Source organism: Syngnathus floridae, chromosome 5, assembly GCF_059516105.1.
Source record: "Syngnathus floridae isolate MCC-2025c chromosome 5, RoL_Sflo_1.0, whole genome shotgun sequence".
NCBI classification, from domain to species: Eukaryota; Metazoa; Chordata; class Actinopteri; order Syngnathiformes; family Syngnathidae; genus Syngnathus; species Syngnathus floridae.
Window position 1 is genome coordinate 18,845,592 of NC_142417.1, and position 17,195 is coordinate 18,862,786.

A 17,195-nucleotide genomic window follows, 5' to 3' on the forward strand; every position below is an offset into this window, starting at 1 on the left:
TATTGAATGACGTCATAATATGGCGCCACGGATGGCCGCCTTGGTGACTCGCTCTCTGCTACTTAGTGTTATTTTGCGTCTTCTGCTCCCCAACCCGGATCACTTTTAGCCAAGAACTGTTAAACATCGCACAGTCTTCTCCTGGCTTCTTCGGTTTTCACTGACCCAGGCAGTTTGACGGTGTTCTACAAGTTCTGCCGGAGACAACGGCAGACCACATCCCCGACCACGCCGTACAGCTGCCTGGATTTCGGCTCCTACGCGCGGATCACAGCACGGAGTGCACGGGAAAAACAAAGGGAGGTGGTCTGTGTTTCTATATTATGAAGGTTGGTGTACTGATGTCACAGTGTTGAAAGAGTCTTGCAGCCCTCTCCTGGAGACACTTTTCATAAACTGTCGGCCGTTTTATTCACCACGGGAGTTCTCCTCGATCGTAATGGCGGCTGTTTACATTCCACCACACGCACGTGCGATCGAAGCCACGCAGCTGCTGGCTGACCAGGTAACAGACATGACGAAAAAACAACCAAACTCACTGATCGTTGTTTTGGGTGATTTTAACAGGGCGAACCTTACACACAAACTCCCCAAATACAGACAGCACATAACGTATCCCAGCAGATGCACACAGACACTGGACCACAGCTCCTCCGTAATAAAGGACGCATACCGCTCTGTGCCCCGTGCAGCTTTAGGACTCTCGGACCACTGTCTAGTTCAGGGGTGGGCAAACTTTTTGACTTGCGGGCCGAATTGGGTTCTAAATTTTGGCCGGGGGGCCGAACCAGGAGCAGATGGATGTAGTGTTTGTGTGAAGTAATAGAAATGACATGTAAAGGTTATTGCATAAAGGTTTTTACTTTTAGTAGGTAGTAAAGCATGGATATTCAAAAAAAGCTTTTTGAAAACAAATGCATTTATTCACAGCATTAAAAAAATATTTCATCAAAAAACTACTATCAGTGATTCTCATTAAATACGACCCTGTTATTATGAATAATAGTTTCCATCACTTCAGCGCCTGCAGGTCAGATTTATGAAATATGTTCATCTAATGAGGCGAAATCCCATCAAACAGCAAACATTCTGACCAAATACATCATCTTGAAGAATCAATGAAAGAATACATCTAAATAAAGTAATAAAGAAATCAATAGTATTGTTGGTCTCCCTTTTTTGCTAGTGCATCATGGTCTGGAGTAAAATTTGTTGTGGTAATTCTTAGGATACAGCCGAGGTGTCGGTCCGTGAACTTAGATCTGTGATGGGCTTTGTTGACGTTCATGTGGCTGAACGTCTGCTCACACACATAGGTCGAGCCAAATTGTCGACTCTTTTTTAACATTCGTCACTCAGTGTCCACCTTTCTTTTCCTCGGACCACTCATTTTAATGGAAGGATTCCAGGGGAAGGTTTGTGGGTGGCATTAGCGTAAAACTTTACCTGAAAGCTCAGCGCGCGAATTACGAGATTGCTGACGTCACAGCCCACACTCGAAATTCGGCACTGATGGAAATAGAGTGTGGAATGCGCCGGGTCCGTACTACTTTTAAAGTCCCATTGATCATCGTCACACACATCTGGGTGTGGTGAAATTTGTCCTCTGCATTTAACCCATCCCCATGTGATTTTTATCCATCGTCCGGCGGAGAGGGGAGCAGTGAGCAGCAGCGGTGCCGCGCTCGGGAATCATTTGGTGATCTAACTACTTAGTACATACACGCACTCGTGAGCGTGCATCGAGCTTTCTGACAAGGCTTTCAGGAGTAAATGCACAGGCGGCTGCTTCCCCATCTACTTGGGAAATATTGATGGTAATTGCAGGGAAAATGACCCCAAAAAAAAGTTTAATAATACAATTTATTCAGGTTTAGCAGGCTGGATTAAACAGACCCGTGGGCCGGATGTGGCCAGCGGGCCGTAGTTTCAAGATTCAAGATTCAAGATTCAAGAGTTTTTTATTCGCCATGTTTGAGCGTGCCAAACAAGGAATTTGACTTCGGTAAATCACAGCCTCTGTTCAACATTTAGGTGACTAACAACAACACTCAGCACATGTGAAGAACGAAAGATATTCTCAAACATCCCCAGATCTTAAACTCCCAAGAGGGCAAGGGAAAACTCAAAACTCCAGCTATGGGAAGTGAGAAACCTTGAGAAAAGTCCACAGATGGGAGGGTCCCTCTTCTAGGATGACCAGGCTGCAATGGATGCAGAGAGGACACATAGTACAAACAGTGTAAACAAAAAAGGTGTGGAAAGCAGGATGTTATTGCACAGTAATGACTCTGAGACTCTAAGAGTGGTGTGAGTTCATCAGAGCGACAGCCTGGGGGAAGAAGCTGTCTCTGTGTCTGGTGGTTTTAGTGTACAGAGCTCTATAACGGCGTCCGGAGGGGAGTAGTTCAAACAGGCTGCAACCTGGGTGCGAAGGGTCTGTTGAGATGTTACTTGCACGTTTCCTGGTCCTGGTCAGGTACAAGTCTTGAATAGATGGGAGGTTGATTCCAATTATCTTTTCTGCAGTCCTTATTGTCCGTTGCAGTCTGTGCTTGTCTTGTTTGGAGGCCGATCCAAACCAGACAGTGATGGAGGTGCAGAGGACAGACTGGATGATGGCAGTGTAGAAGGTCTTCAGCAGCTCCCGCGGCAGGTTGAACTTCTTGAGCTGTCTCAGGAAGTACAGCCTCTGCTGGGCCTTCTTCCGGACAGAGTCTATGTGGCCGGTCCATTTCAGGTCCCGAGAGATTGTGGTTCCCAGGAACTTGAAGGTGTCTGATGAGAGAATAGTATTACTGCGGATAGTGAGGGGTGAAAGTGGTGAAGGGCCTCGCCTGAAGTCCACTGTCATCTCCACGGTCTTGAGCGGGTTCAGGTCCAGGTGGTTTTGGCTGCACCAGTGGACCAGCCGCTCCACCTCCTGTCTGTATGCAGTCCCATCACCGTTCTGGATCAGTCCGATGAGAGTGGTGTCGTCTGCATACTTCAGGAGCTTCACAGAAGAGTCACTTGCGGAGAAATCGTTGGTGTAGAGGGAGAAGAGCAGTGGGGAGAGGACGCACCCCTGAGGGGCTCCAGTGTTGGTAGTCAGAGTGTCAGATGTGATGCTCCCCAGCCTCACACGCTGTCTCCTGTTGGTCAGGAAGCTGGTGATCCACTGACAGGTGGAGGCAGGCACCGCGAGCTGGATGAGCTTCTGTTGGAGGATGTCAGGAGCGATGGTGTTGAACGCCGAGCTGAAGTCCACAAACAGGATCCTGGCGTACTTTCCTGGGGTGTCCAGGTGTTGCAGGATGTAGTGCAGACCCATGTTGACCGCATCATCCACCGACCTGTTTGCCCGGTAGGCAAACTGGAGGGGGTCCAGCAGGGGGCCCGTGACATCCTTCAGGTGGTTCAGCACTAACCTCTCGAAAGATTTCATGACCACAGATGTCAGTGCAACAGGTCTATAGTCATTCAGACCTGTGATGGCGGGCTTCTTGGCCACTGGAACGATGGTGGAGCTCTTGAAGCACGCGGGCACCTCACACAGCTCCAGGGAACGATTGAAGATCCGTGCAAAGGTGGGCGCCAGCTGCTCAGCGCAAACTTTCAAGCAGGAAGGTGACACGCCGAATTTGCCCATATCTGGTCGAGTTCATCTGATCCCAGCCTACAAGCGGAAATTAAAAACTTCTAAGCCTGCGGTGAGGACTGTGAGGAAATGGACAGTGGAGTCAAAGCAGGACTTCCAAGCCTGCTTTGACTGCACGGATTGGGGTGTTTTTGAAGCTGCAACTTCAGACCTGCATGAACTCACCGACACTGTGACATCATACATCAGCTTTTGGTGAGGACTTGTGCATGCAGACTAAGACCTTCTGCACGTACAACAGCAAACCGTGGTTTACACCAAACCTCAGGATGCTGCGCAAAGCCAAGGAGGAGGCCTACAGCAGTGGGGGCCGAGACCTTTTCAGGCAGGCCAGGAACACACTGACCCGAGAGATCTGGAAAGCTAAGAGGAGCTATGGGCAGAGCTTGGAGAGAGACCTCTCTGCCAATCCTGATCCCTCATCAGTGTGGAAAGGCCTGCAGAGCATCACGGGCTTCTAGAGACCTATGAAGAACCCAAGGCTTGCAAACCAGTTAAACAGGTTTTACTGCAGGTTTGAACGGTCCAACCACACAACGGAACCGCCTGCATCACAAGCAACATTCACACCTCCCCGCACAACCCCCTTGTTCACACCTCCATCGCCATTATCACCTACTCTCTTTCAGAAGCTGTAACCACACTTCAGATCTGCGAGGAGGTGTGTCAGATGTTCCGGAGACAGAAGGTCAGGAAGGCACTCGGCCCAGACGGCATGTACCCCTCTTGCCTTAAAGTCTGTGCTGAACAGCTGGCACCCACCTTTGCACGGATCTTCAACCGTTCCCTGGAGCTGTGTGAGGTGCCTTCGTACTTCAAAAACTTCACCATTGTACGGCCATCGGCCAAGAGCCCACCATCACAGGATTGAATGATTACAGACCCATCGCCCTGACATCTGTGGTCATGAAATCCTTTAAGAGGCTGGTGTTGAGCCACCTGAAGGACATCACGGACCCCATGCTCGACCTCCTGCAATTTGCCTACCGAGCAAACAGGCCAGGGGATGATGCGGTCAACATGGGTCTGCACTACATCCTGCACCACCTCGACACCCCAGGGACGTACACCAGGATCCTGTTTGCGGACTTCAGCTCGGTGTTCAACACCATCGCTCCCGATATCCTCCACCAGAAGCTCATCCAGTTCGCGGAGCATGCCTCCACCTGTCAGTGGATCATCAGCTTCCTGACCAACAGGACAAAGCAGGTGAGGCTGGGGACCATCACATCTGACACCCGGACCACCAGCACTGGCGCCCCCCCCAGGGGTGTGTACTCTTCCCACTGCTCTTCTCTCTCTACACCAATGATTGCTCCTCAGGCGACTCTTCCGTGAAGCTCTTGAAGTATGCGGACGACACCATTCTCATCGGACTGATCTGGGATGGTGACGAGACTGCATACAGACAGGAGGTGGAGCGGCTGGTCCACTGGTGCAGCCAAAACCACCTGGAGCTGAACTTGCTCAAGACCGTGGAGATGACAGTGGACTTTAGGAGCGACCCTTCGCCACTTCCACCCCTCACCATCCTCAGTAATGCTATTCCCACCACAGACACCTTTAAGTTCCTGGGATCCACAATCTCCCAGGACCTGAAATGGGCCAGCTACATTGACTCTGTCCGGAAGAAGGCCCAGCAGAGATTGTACTTTCTGAGACAGCTCAGGAAGTTCAACCTGCCACCGGAGCTGCTCAAGAATTTCTACGCTGCCATCATCTAGTCCAGGGGTCACCAACACGGTGCCCGCGGGCACCAGGTCGCCCGTGAGGACCGCATGAGTCGCCCGCAGGACTGTTCTAAAATGAGCTCAAATAGCGGCACTTGTCAGTGAGCTGCATCTATTTATTTTACAGTCGGACCTCGGTTTTCGAACGTCCTGGTTCTCGAACAAATCGGAATCCGAGAAAACCCGACCGCGCGGCCCGGATGCCGACTGACTCCGTTGTTATTGTATTTTTGTTACTTTGAGGATTGTATTAACCCCTAATCATGCCTCCAAAGAAAGCAAGTAGGAGCAGTAAAGCCATCCTAAAACACAAAGACGCTCTTAAAGCAATGCGACAGTGAGCACCCGGCGCGCTGCGGTTGTGCGATCGGACTAAATTAAGCTCCCTGCGCACTGAGGTCCACTTAAATTTTGGAAAGTACATCAGGGCTTTAAAAATATTTTCAAAATTTTAGCGACGGCTCTGTCACAATAATGCGACCACCGCGGTGCAGTTGCGCGGTCGGCGACGCGCGACAGTTGCGCGTTCGGCAATGCGCTACAGTTGCGCGATCTGACAAAATTAAGCTCCCTGCGCACTTAGATCCACTTAAATTTTGGAAAGTACATCAGGACTTTAAAAATAGTTTCTAAATTTCAGCGACGGCTGTCACAATAATGCGACCAGCGTGGTGCAGTGGGCGACGCGCTACGGTTGCGCGTTTGGCGGTGCGCTGCAGTTAATAATAATAATAATAATAATTCATTAAATTTGTATAGCACTTTTCAAAAACCCAAAGACGCTTACAGGGAACAAAGCAAAGACATACAGGAGGGGAGGGGGACGAGGAAGAGACATTGGGATAAAATTAAGAGGAAACCAGCTATGGGTAGGGGAGGTCATAGGCTTGAGAGAAGAGGTAAGTTTTTAGACAGGACTTAAATATGGGGAGTGTGGGTGAGTCACAGATAGACTGAGGGAGAGAGTTCCAGAGTTGACGAGGTGATGTGCAGGAGAAGGCTCTGTCGCCGAAGGATTTGAGTTTAGATTTTGGGACTGTCAGACGTGAAGTATTGGAGGATCGGAGGGGACGGTTGGGGCAGTAGGGGACAAGGAGGTCGGATAGGTAAGTGGGAGCCAGGTGGTGAAGGGCTTTGAAGGTGAGGAAGAGTATCTTGAAGATGATACGCTCCTTCACGGGGAGCCAGGGAAGAGAGTGGAGAACAGGAGTGATGTGTTCATGGGACCGGGTGTGGGTAAGGAGGCGGGCAGCAGAGTTTTGGACTAGTTGAAGTCTATGGAGTGAGTGAGCAGTGATTCCAGTGAGAAGGGAGTTGCAGTAGTCAAGCCGGGATGAGATGAAGGCGTGGATGAGGGATTCAGCGGCAGGGAGAGAGAGGCAGTGCCGGATTTTGGCGATGCGTCGGAGGTGGAAGTAGGTTGTCTTAACAACTGAGCTAACATGAGGGTGGAAGGACAGTGTAGGGTCAAAAATAACACCAAGGTTGCGTGCCAGAGGGGAGGGATAGATGCTTGAGGAGTCAATGGTGAGTGTGATGGATCCAGTTTTATTAAGGGAGGATTTAGTGCCTATGAGGAGGAGCTCTATTTTGTCACTGTTGAGTTTGAGAAAGTTGTGGGTCAGCCATGTTTTTATTGTAGAGATGCAGGTTTCAAAGTGGGTGAGGGGAGGGTTTTGGGTTGTGAGGTCCCTATATAGAGCTGGGTGTCGTCAGCGTAGCAGTGTAAGTCCAGATTGAGTTTGCGGATGACATTACCAAGGGGAAAAAGGTAACAGATGAATAGGAAGGGGCCAATAACTGAGCCTTGAGGGACCCCCTGTGTAACTGGGGAGAGGATGGATGTGTGGCCGGAGAGAGAGATGAACTGGTTTCTGTTGGCGAGATAGGAGGTGAGCCAGTCGAGCGCAGTGCTCTCAACACCTAGTTGGCGTAGCCTTTGAAGGAGGATGGAATGGTTCAGAGTGTCAAAGCCTGCACAAAGGTCGAGTAGTAATAGGATGTTGAGGGCACAAGAGTCTGCAGAAATGAGGAGATTGTTGGAGACTTTAACAAGAGCTGTTTCGGTGCTGTGAAACGGGCGGAATCCGGACTGGAAGGGTTCATAGAGGTTGTTGGACTGTAGATGGGTGTGGAGTTGAGTGGAGACAATGCGTTCAAGGGTTTTGGAAAGGAATGAAAGGTTGGAGATGGGACAGTACTTGGAGAGATTGACTGGGTCCAAGGTGGGCTTTGTGAGGACGGGGGTGAGCTGCAAGCTTAGAGACAGTGGGAAAGTGGAAAAGGGATAGAGACTGATTAAAAAGGGTGGTGAGGTGAGGGAGGAAGACAGGGAGGCAGGCCTTAGTTAAGGTTGTTGGAAGGGGGTCGAGAGAGCAGGTGGTTGTCTTGGATGCGGTGAAGATGTCTAGGATGGTGGAGGAGTCGACAAGGGAGAAGGCAGTGAGATAGGGGAAGGGCGGGAGGTCAAGAAGGGGGGCAGGAGAGCAGGGGATGTGGGGGAGGAGGAGTTATTGATGGTGTCGGTCAGAGAACTGTTGATTTGGGTGATTTTGTTGTTAAAGTTGACAAGGAAGGAGTTACAGAGGGCGGGTGAGGAGGGTGGCTTGGTGCCCAGTGGCTGGAGCAACTTGTTGACGGTGGCGTATGCGGGGATTCCGGTTGGTGTAATTAATGAGATGAGAAGTAAGCAGATTTGGCAGCAAGAAGAGCATCACGGTAGGAGGAGAGGTGTTGTTTGAAGGTTTCAGCATGGACAGTGAGGCGGGTGTGGAGGCGTTCGAGTTGACGGCCAGTTTGTTTCATGGAGTGGAGTTCCGGGGTATATCAAGGGGCAGAGTTAGTGAACGTAACAGAGGAAGTTTTCCAATCAAGGGAGTCAGGAAGGATGTTGTTGAGCATGGTGGCGAGGTCATCAGGGGAGGAAGAAGTGGGGTCGGAGGGAAGGGCAGAGGATAAGAGCTGGCAAAGCGTGATTGGGTTTATAGTGTTGTTGAGGTATGAAATGGTGCGTTTTGTGGAATTATGAGGCGAGGGTAGAGGGGCGGAGAAGAGGATGCAGAGATGATCTGACAGTGGAAAGGTGAGAGGACGGGGGTTGGATGTGAGTGGAAAGGAGGAGCATACTATATCCAGGGTGTGGCCTTTGCTGTAGGAGGGGAAGTTGATGTGCTGGGTGAGATGGAAGCAGTCCAGAAGTTGCGCGATCGGACAAATACCAGCTCAGTGGCCTAGTGGTAGTGTCCGGACTGACACTGGAAGTTGTGGGTTCAAACGCCGGCCGGGTCATACCAAAGACTACACAAGTTGGCTTTCACAGCCGTATCTATTTGCAACAAACTTTCAGGGAAAACGGTACAAAACCACGGTACAATAAGCGCAGTGGACTGAAGATTGCGGTACCATAAACGCAGTGGACGGCCGTGATTTGTAACTCAGCAGTGATCATGCTCAGCCTTGCGCCGCCACTTCCGGTCAGAAAACGGATCACGCGACCAGTGCTTCTCACACATTCTGTTCTGGCTGGTGGTAACCACGGAAACACTTCATGCACAGTGCCACGCGGCACTTGGAGCACGCACTGGACGGACGTGACTTGCAAGTCGGCAGTGCGCACTTTCGGCCTTGCTCCGCCACTTCTGCCCAGTACTCCATGCCGTCAAAGCGGGAGTCATCGGCAACTGTGCACAGGCGCGGTCTGCCCACTCTCCGAGCTCGAGTGACGCCTGGTGCTGCAAGCAGAGTTCGGGCCACCTCGCGTCGGAAGTCAAGCAGAGATATCCCGCCGTGCTCATCCAGCCGGTGCAGCACCCATGCATTGAAGACGGCCACGTCCAGCATCCAGGTGAATATCGGCCACCACCACTTCTTCCGGCGCATGTTGATACGGTAGAGCCCGATGCTCTGGTCGGCGCGGTCCGTGCCGCCCATGCTGCGGTTGTACAGCTGGACAACAAATGGCTGGTCCACTGCCACCTTCTTCTTCTCCTTCGCTGACCAGCGTGACGCCTTCTGCAGAGGATGCTCGGCGGCGAGGGTGGAGGCGATGGTGACCACGGCGTTATCCTTCCACCGAGTGAGCGCAATCTTGTTTGACGTGTCGTACACGACAGACACGGCACCAGGCGGCTTGCTCTTCATAGCCTTCTGATCTGTGATCGGGCAGGAGCGCGGGATGCGGTTTTCTCGGATAGTCCCCGTGCAAGCGTAGCCCCGCCTGCGCAGCTCTGCAACTAGTGGGAGGCCGGTGAAGTAGTTGTCGATGCAGACGTGTAGCGGAAGTGCACGCACAGCATCGGGGAGGTCGTCCAGAAGTCGAAGGAGCGTGCCACCACCCTTGCCGAACTTGCGTTCCACTTCAGAGGCATCTCCACTCGCCCCCTGGTAGATGTCGAAGCGGAGCAGGAAGCCGTTGGTCCCACTGTTCAGGCACCAGGCCTTGAAGCCGAACCGCACTGGCTTGTTTCGGATTGCTTGCTTGCATCCGTGTCTTCCAAAATATTCAATCATTGCCTCGTCCAGATCAACATTGCAGTCTATTGGATACGCCTCCCTGAACCGAGCGTTGAGGATGTCCATCATGGGACGCAGCTTTGTCATCCGGTCGCTGAGGTTCAGGTGTGCGTTGTCGGCGCAGTGAATGTAGCGGATGATCTCCTCGAACCTGTTGTGTGATATGGCCCCAGCGACGAGGGCTCACTGGAGATCATCTGTGCTCCAATAGTGTCGGCGACTGGGGAGAGAGTGGTAACCCGAGAGTACCAAGATCCCCAACACGCGCTTCAATTCTCCGATGGTGAGCTGGAAGTTGGAGTCAGTCACTGCCGCATACTTGATGGTCTCTCGAACAAGGTGAGGATATACATCAGAAAGGAAGAAGTCCAGCTTCTGATTTGCGCTTTTTCCAACGACAATCGTGGGGGCGGCGAGAGGCCTGGCGTCCGGGAATTTTGTCAGGCGCAGACTACACACTGACTGCGGGGGGAGCAATGAAGATTTCATCCACAGCTGCGTTTTCATCTTCACCTTCGATTGCATCGAGGACATCCAGCACCGATTTTGTACCCATAGACGCCCATAGTCTATATATAGATGATTTGCATAAAATAATACATGGAGGAAATACATCTGGGCGAATCAGCACTGCAATCACATCAGTCAATAACCATTATATGATAATTGTTCCCTAAAAGTTTCACCCCCCTATATCAAATCTATCATAATATCCCGGAGCTCACCTTTGATCATGTTCCATCGTGAATCGCAACCGTCCGGCTTCACTCACCTAGCACGACTGACTCATACACTGGGCAGATGGCGGCGATTCCGGTTTCGACAGGTCAAAGACTGGTTATAACTGTATACAACTGGCACGAATGCTTGTCGTCATTTGAGGATGACAGATGTTACGGAAATTGGAGCATCTATATATAGACTATGGGCAGAAACGAGGTTGGAATTGGGGGGTTAGATCACCAAATGATTCCCGAGCGCGGCACCGCTTCTGCTCACTGCTCCCCTCTCCCCCAGGGGATGGATTAAAATCACACAGGGATGGGTTAAATGCAGAGGACAAATTTCACCACAGCCAGATGCGTGTGTGACAACGATCATTGGGACTTTTATATGCGCAAATGAAAAAATGCTTAAATAAGAGGGTTTGTTTTTTTTGTCTTGAAATGGATTACAATTTTTTCCATTATTTGTAATGGGAAAAATAGATTCGGAATTCGACCAATTCGCTTCTCGAACCGCCTTCTGGAACAGATTGTGGTCAAAAATCAAGGTTTGACTGTAGTTTTGCTATTCTTGTTAAAATCACACTTACATGTGAACTGGAAATGACAATAATAACACATAGTGAAAGCCAAATTGAGCAAATTGGCTATTTCAGAAGTGTGTGTCAAACTGGTAGCCCTTTGCCTTAATCAGTACCAGGAAGTAGCTCTCGGTTTAAGAAAGGTTGGTGACCCCTGATCTAGTCTAGCCACCTCCATCACTGTCCTGTTTGGATCGGCCACCAAACAAGACAAGCAAAGACTGCAACAGACAATCAGGTCTGTGGAAAAGATAATCAGGACCAACCTCCCATCTATCCAAGACTTGTACTTGTTAGTTAACTGAATGTTCTTAGTCACTTAAATGTTATACAGAGGCTGAGATCAACCTGAGTCAAATTCCCTGTTTGGCATGCACAAACTTGGTTAATAAAGCTGAATCTGATTCTGATAGCAAATGAGAATCTGTTGTCAATTACACTACCAGAAAAGTTAAAGATTAAAAAAATAATAAATTAAACACAAATGAACAATTTTATGAAACTTGATTTTTTTTTATTAGATGGATTAAGTTTGTTTTATTATTGTTGTTGTTGTATTAATAAGATGGGTGATATTGGTGTTTGTGACTGCAGAAAACAGGCCAGGTTGCATCATGACATATTTTTAATCCAAATTAAATAATTCTCCATTTTATCTTTTTTATTTCAACTTCATACCCAACAAATTACTTAATAATCACAAAATAATAATCCATCGTCTTTTTGTTGTTTGCGATCACTGTGAGATGGCAGTGCGGACGCGTTGTAGTGTGTAGTTAGTACAAAGTAGACAGCTCTCACCAGTAGTCAGTTTTTTTTTTTTTGCCTTTCCCTGTGCAGCGTCTCTGATTTTAGCGTCACCTTAGTCCTTGGTGTGTGGACATTTAAATGAGCAAGTATCTGTCACTGAGTACCTTGCAAACGGACACTTGTGTGCGCGTGAACTGAGAAGGGACGGAGGAGACACGCTCGCAAACGATCATGAGCACTGGCTCATGTGCACGTTCCCGTTAGGACGAGTTTCATTTCTGTGCCTCGCTCTGGAGCGCGCAGGTCCCCGCGACAGTGCCAGCGGGCCACTTGTCATTGATTTTATGACACAATGCTTCGGGCCAGTTTAAATTTAGACGCGGGCCGCATTTGGGCTGCGGGCTGGACTTTGGATATAGCTGCGTTAAACACAAGTGGCGGAAAAAATTGCCTTCTTGGGTCAGCCGTACCCATTCAAACTGTGGATGTGTCGCCCAGTGAGGAGTATAATGCAAATAAAAAATGTTTTAGCACCAATGACATGAACTTGCTCATCCTTCCTTGTCTGTTATCTTTCCCCTAATGTCTATTCAAGTCGGCAAAACTTCTCTCTCCTTCTTGGAGCTGCAACAAAGCTAAATGCTAAGGCTCGTTTGGCTAATGCTAGCTGGCGGTTATGTTCCCGTCGCCAATGCATGTGCTTTGAAAATAGGACATACATAGCTTGCTGCTTCTAGAAAAAGGAAACTACCAATCCGGAGGCACTGTCCCCAATGTCCATGTGATGTTGCAGAGGCATGTCAACCAGGAAACACCCACACAATACTGAGCCTTAAAAACCTTCAGAAGGATCTCAGATGGATTTCACCTACAATTGTGTCAAATATCAGACTATTTTTTTTTTCAATTTTAACCTGACTTTTCAAGACAATCAATTTTACTAACAGTCAATGTATACTGAACCAAATTCCATGACCACAAAACGTGATAAAAAACGAACTGTGGATTTCAGGAACCATTCCACCACTAAGAACAGGTGGCAAATTCAGGTCAAATAAAGCTTGTCACACAATTCAGGGTTACTTCTCCTTCCATTACTTGTTACTAAAATAAGCATTTCATTTGTGCGTACACATAAGCACTCACCTTAAGAGTATCTGCTCTCCAAGACAGTCCTGGTTCATCCTGGTATCAATCATATTTTTGCTTGCATTAATGGCCACCCATACATTTGAGCCATTGATGCAACACTCCAAAGCAGTTTGTCCTTCTTTGTTCTTGTGATTCAGGACAATTCCATTAGACAAAAACAACCTGAAAATTAAACTGAAATCTGAGACGTACACAGATTTTGACGCTCTCAATCTGAAAGCCACAAAACTCCAGTGTGAAAATATATTGAAATGGGCTGAAAGTGAGTAAAACCTTGATTTTACGCGGATTTTGGCGTCCAGAATTTGGAAGTCGCTTTAATCCCAAAAGCGTGTTATTTAGAAAGTCTTGAAAGCATATTTTTAGGCAGCAGAAGGCAACCTTTGTCGCGTTAATTTACGTCAGGCAGGTCCGTTCGCCATTCGTCACCGTGAATGCTTCTCCTACATCGACGTTTGTTGACATTTATATTAAAAGAGAAGCAATATGCAGATGACAACATCAAGCAGATTGAGTAAGTCACTCTGATATGTGAATTCGATGGAAGAGAGATTAAAGCAGACACTTCTACATTCTACTACATGGACTTCAGGGGAAATGTAAGTCAAATGAACCCTTACCAATTTCAATTGAATGCATAACGACGTGTCAACAATTCATATAAACAGATTATTTCGTTCAGACAATAAAAATTTAAGTTGTTACCTGCTGACAGTTTCGACTGATACTCCAGTCTTCTTCAGAGCCGTCATTCAATGTGCTGCTGACGTGTCATTTACCGTAATTTCCGGTGTATAAGCCGCGACTTTTTTTTCAAAATTTTGAACCCTGCGGCTTATAGTCAGGTGCGGCTTATATAAGATTTTTTTCGTGATTTTTGTGATGACTTGATCCCTTTTACTCTTAACACTATTATATACAGTAAAAGCTACAAAACAAACAGACAAATAACTCGTTTTCAAATCAGACGAGTAAAAACTGGTCAAATATTAAAAAAAAAAAAAGATATTATTAAAAGTGAAGACAATTTGCAATTCTAGTAATGACACACGAATTTGATGCACAATTTGTTTTCGTGGGCCACATAGAATGATGTGGCGGGCTGTATCTGGCCCCCGGGCCTTGAGTTTGACACCTGTGCTCTAAACCCTTTCTCTTACTCTGCCATGTGACTCAGAGATTACACAAAGCAGTGGCGCTGTTTGGACCATCTGCATTGTATTAAAACCCAATCAATCAGCATTTAAATTCAATTCTTCTGACATTTTGCTCACCAAAAACAAGTTGTAATGAATGTGAACTTTTAATGCATTTTATTCAGAAGGTTACTTTGAACCCTGAGGCTTAAATGGCGGCGCGGCGTACTTATGGATTTTTACGGCCTCTGGCCTCCAGGGGACGCTCTAGCCGGAAGCAAGAGCGAGACAGGCGAAGAAGAGATAATGCGCCGAAGAAGACGTGCTAGTTTGTGTTTACAACATTTCGCGCATCACGCAGAATGCGATCAAGACAGACATTACTGAAAGGAAGCTTTTATACTCAAACCGTCATTATGGGCAACAAAAGAAATGCATATGATGCCGCTTTTAAGCTAAAGGCAGTCGATGTTAATGACATTGTGTTGCGGCACTTTTTTCTTTATTTCGTGGTCCCGTCTACTTGGTGCATGAATAAGATTAGCATGAACAGACCCTCATCATGGAAAATGCTAGAAGAAATGGATAAAAACGACGACGAAAGAGATACTGAGGAAATGTGTGGCGAAGGATATCTAACGCTATTCCAATCGGAAATTGAGGAGGAAGACTTCGACGGTTTCAGTGCACAGGAGGAAGATGAAGACGATGCTCTTTTTTTTACTTTTACTTTAACCAGCCCTGTTAGTGCTGTGCTACCGTGTTGCTGCTGTGTTACCGCCACGTCTCAGTGACTTTTACCGGTATGTTTTATTTAATCTAACCCTATTAGTGCTGTGTTACTTCCGTGTTGCTGCGGTATTACTGCTGCGTCACAGGCAGTGTTTGGAAAGAAATGTTAAGGTATGTTATTAAAACTTTAAAAAAGCTTTCTGTGTCCAGTATTTCTTTGTTAATAACTCGCGTGCACACTTCCGTGTTGCTGCGGTACTACTCCTGCGTCACAGGCAATGTTTAGAAGGACATGTTAAAGCATGTTATTCAAACTTCAAAAAGGCTTTCTGTCTACTGTCTTTCTTTGTAAAAAACTCGTGTGCACGTGCGGCTTATAGTCCAGTGCGGTTTATGTAAGAAAAAAACTAAAATATCCCGGAATATTAGCTGGTGCGGCTTATACACCGGTGCGGCTTATACACCGGAAATTACGGTATCCATTGGCTGGCTCGGCAGGATTGTCAAAGTCCGCCGAGCCGGTCCCTCCTCCGCCTTTGGTGGCCTTCAGAGAAGGGAATCCCAGGTGCGTGATAGAATATACGCCCCCTCACCTCTGTTGATGGTCCCGCTTGCTCGCTTCCTTATTTCTATGGCCTCCTTGATCCACCTCTTTGGTTTGTTAGATTCTGTTATTATTTTTCCCCCATCCCAGTCCATGACGTGGTTGTTTCTTCTGCAGTGGTCTATAATGGCTGATTTTAGATTTCCCTGTTCTGCTTTTTCTTTTTGTGTCTGTGTAAATCGCCCCACTGTCTCCTTTTTGCATTCTTTTTGATGTTCCTTTTTCCTTATGTTGAATGACCTGCCTGTTTCCCCAATGTATATTTTGTTGCATGACTTGCATGGTATTTCGTAGATAACATTGCATTTTTGTTAGGGTGTCATTTTATCTTTGGGATGTACAAGTAGTTGTTGGAGTTTGGTGTATGGTTTGATGGCTGTATTGATGTGATGCTTTTTCATTGCCCGTTGTATTGGTTCAGTTATCCCTCGGATGTATAGCAAGATTACAATGTCTGGTGTTTTCTCAGTCTGTTGTGTGCATTTTGTTTTCCTTTACCTTGTCTTGTCCTCTTTGTTTTTGACTTGTTTTCCTTTGTTTATGGTCCATCTTGAATACTGGCAGAGTGTGAGTGCTTGTTCAATGTGTCTTTCTTCCTCCTGTCTGTCTTTCTCTTCCGTTATGATGGTGGTCCGTTCGTATGATGTTCTGACGACTGCTAGTTTGTGCGCTGTAGGGTGTTCTGATGTCCAGAGGAGGTACTGGTCCGTGTGAGTGGGTTTTCTGTACATTGTGATCCTGATGCTGCCGTCGTCTTTGTGGTGGATCTTCATGTCCAGGAAAGATATGGTCCGGTTTATTTCCTCTTCGTGTGTGAATTGTATGTTGCCAGTGTTGTCCATGGTGTTCAGATGGTTTGTGAGCTCTTGAGTGTGTCCAGTTTTAATTTTTTCCAGGATGTCATCGACGTATCTTTTCCAGAATGTGGGTGCAGTGTGGATGGCTTTGGTTTCCAGGTCCTCCATGAAAAAACTGCTCATTATTGCAGATAGTGAGTCCCCCATTGCAAATCCTTCTGTCTGTTTGTATATTGTGTTTTTGAAATGGAAATAGGTGGATTTGGAAACGAAATTTAGCAATGTGCTGATGTCACTCACTGTCAGGTTTGTGCGGTTTTTGCGGGTCCAGTCTTCCTTGAGGCGTTCTTGTACTCTGAAGAAGACTGGAGTATCAGTCGAAACTGTCAGCAGGTAACAACCTAAGTTGTTATTGTCTGAACAAAATAATCTGTTCATATTATTATGAAGACATGATGAATCTAATCGAAATAATGCCAACAATTCATCTTATATAAAGCCCCTCAGAACGCATCGTGTTTGCATATGTTGGTGACTGGTGAAAGGAAATTGACGTGACAGGGCACTTCAGCTGGAGAGAAGCTGCTCATTTCTCTTAAATCAGCCACGGAGAGGCTGTGATATGTTGAAGTAGTCATAAGTAGAGATGGCCATGTAAATTTTGGCGCCAATTGATTGCTGTTTTTGGACATTTGAAGCGATTGTATGTACAATGATTTTCAATGGGGAAATTGTGATCGCTTCCTTCCGTGACATAGTCAGGATGATGTGACAAATCAAGCAGATGCTGCCCAAAAAGTGGGTGTTAGTAAGTCCACCGCCAATCTGTTCCAAAA

At 47.5% G+C, this 17,195-nt stretch overlaps 1 protein-coding gene and 1 pseudogene across 8 annotated transcripts in view; both read right to left on the minus strand.

Moving 5' to 3' along the window:
• The window catches only part of ehmt1a (euchromatic histone-lysine N-methyltransferase 1a), a 57,349-nt gene that overhangs the window by 12,760 nt on the left and 27,394 nt on the right, over window positions 1–17,195 (minus strand). For all 8 annotated transcript variants that reach the window (XM_088375272.1, XM_088375267.1, XM_088375273.1 and 5 more), the window contains one exon: window positions 13,085–13,252. In XM_088375272.1, the coding sequence (XP_088231398.1) occupies window positions 13,085–13,252 (168 nt within the window). The remainder of the gene's footprint in view (window positions 1–13,084; window positions 13,253–17,195) is intronic.
• On the minus strand, window positions 7,473–8,271 carry LOC148398451 (uncharacterized; annotated as a pseudogene).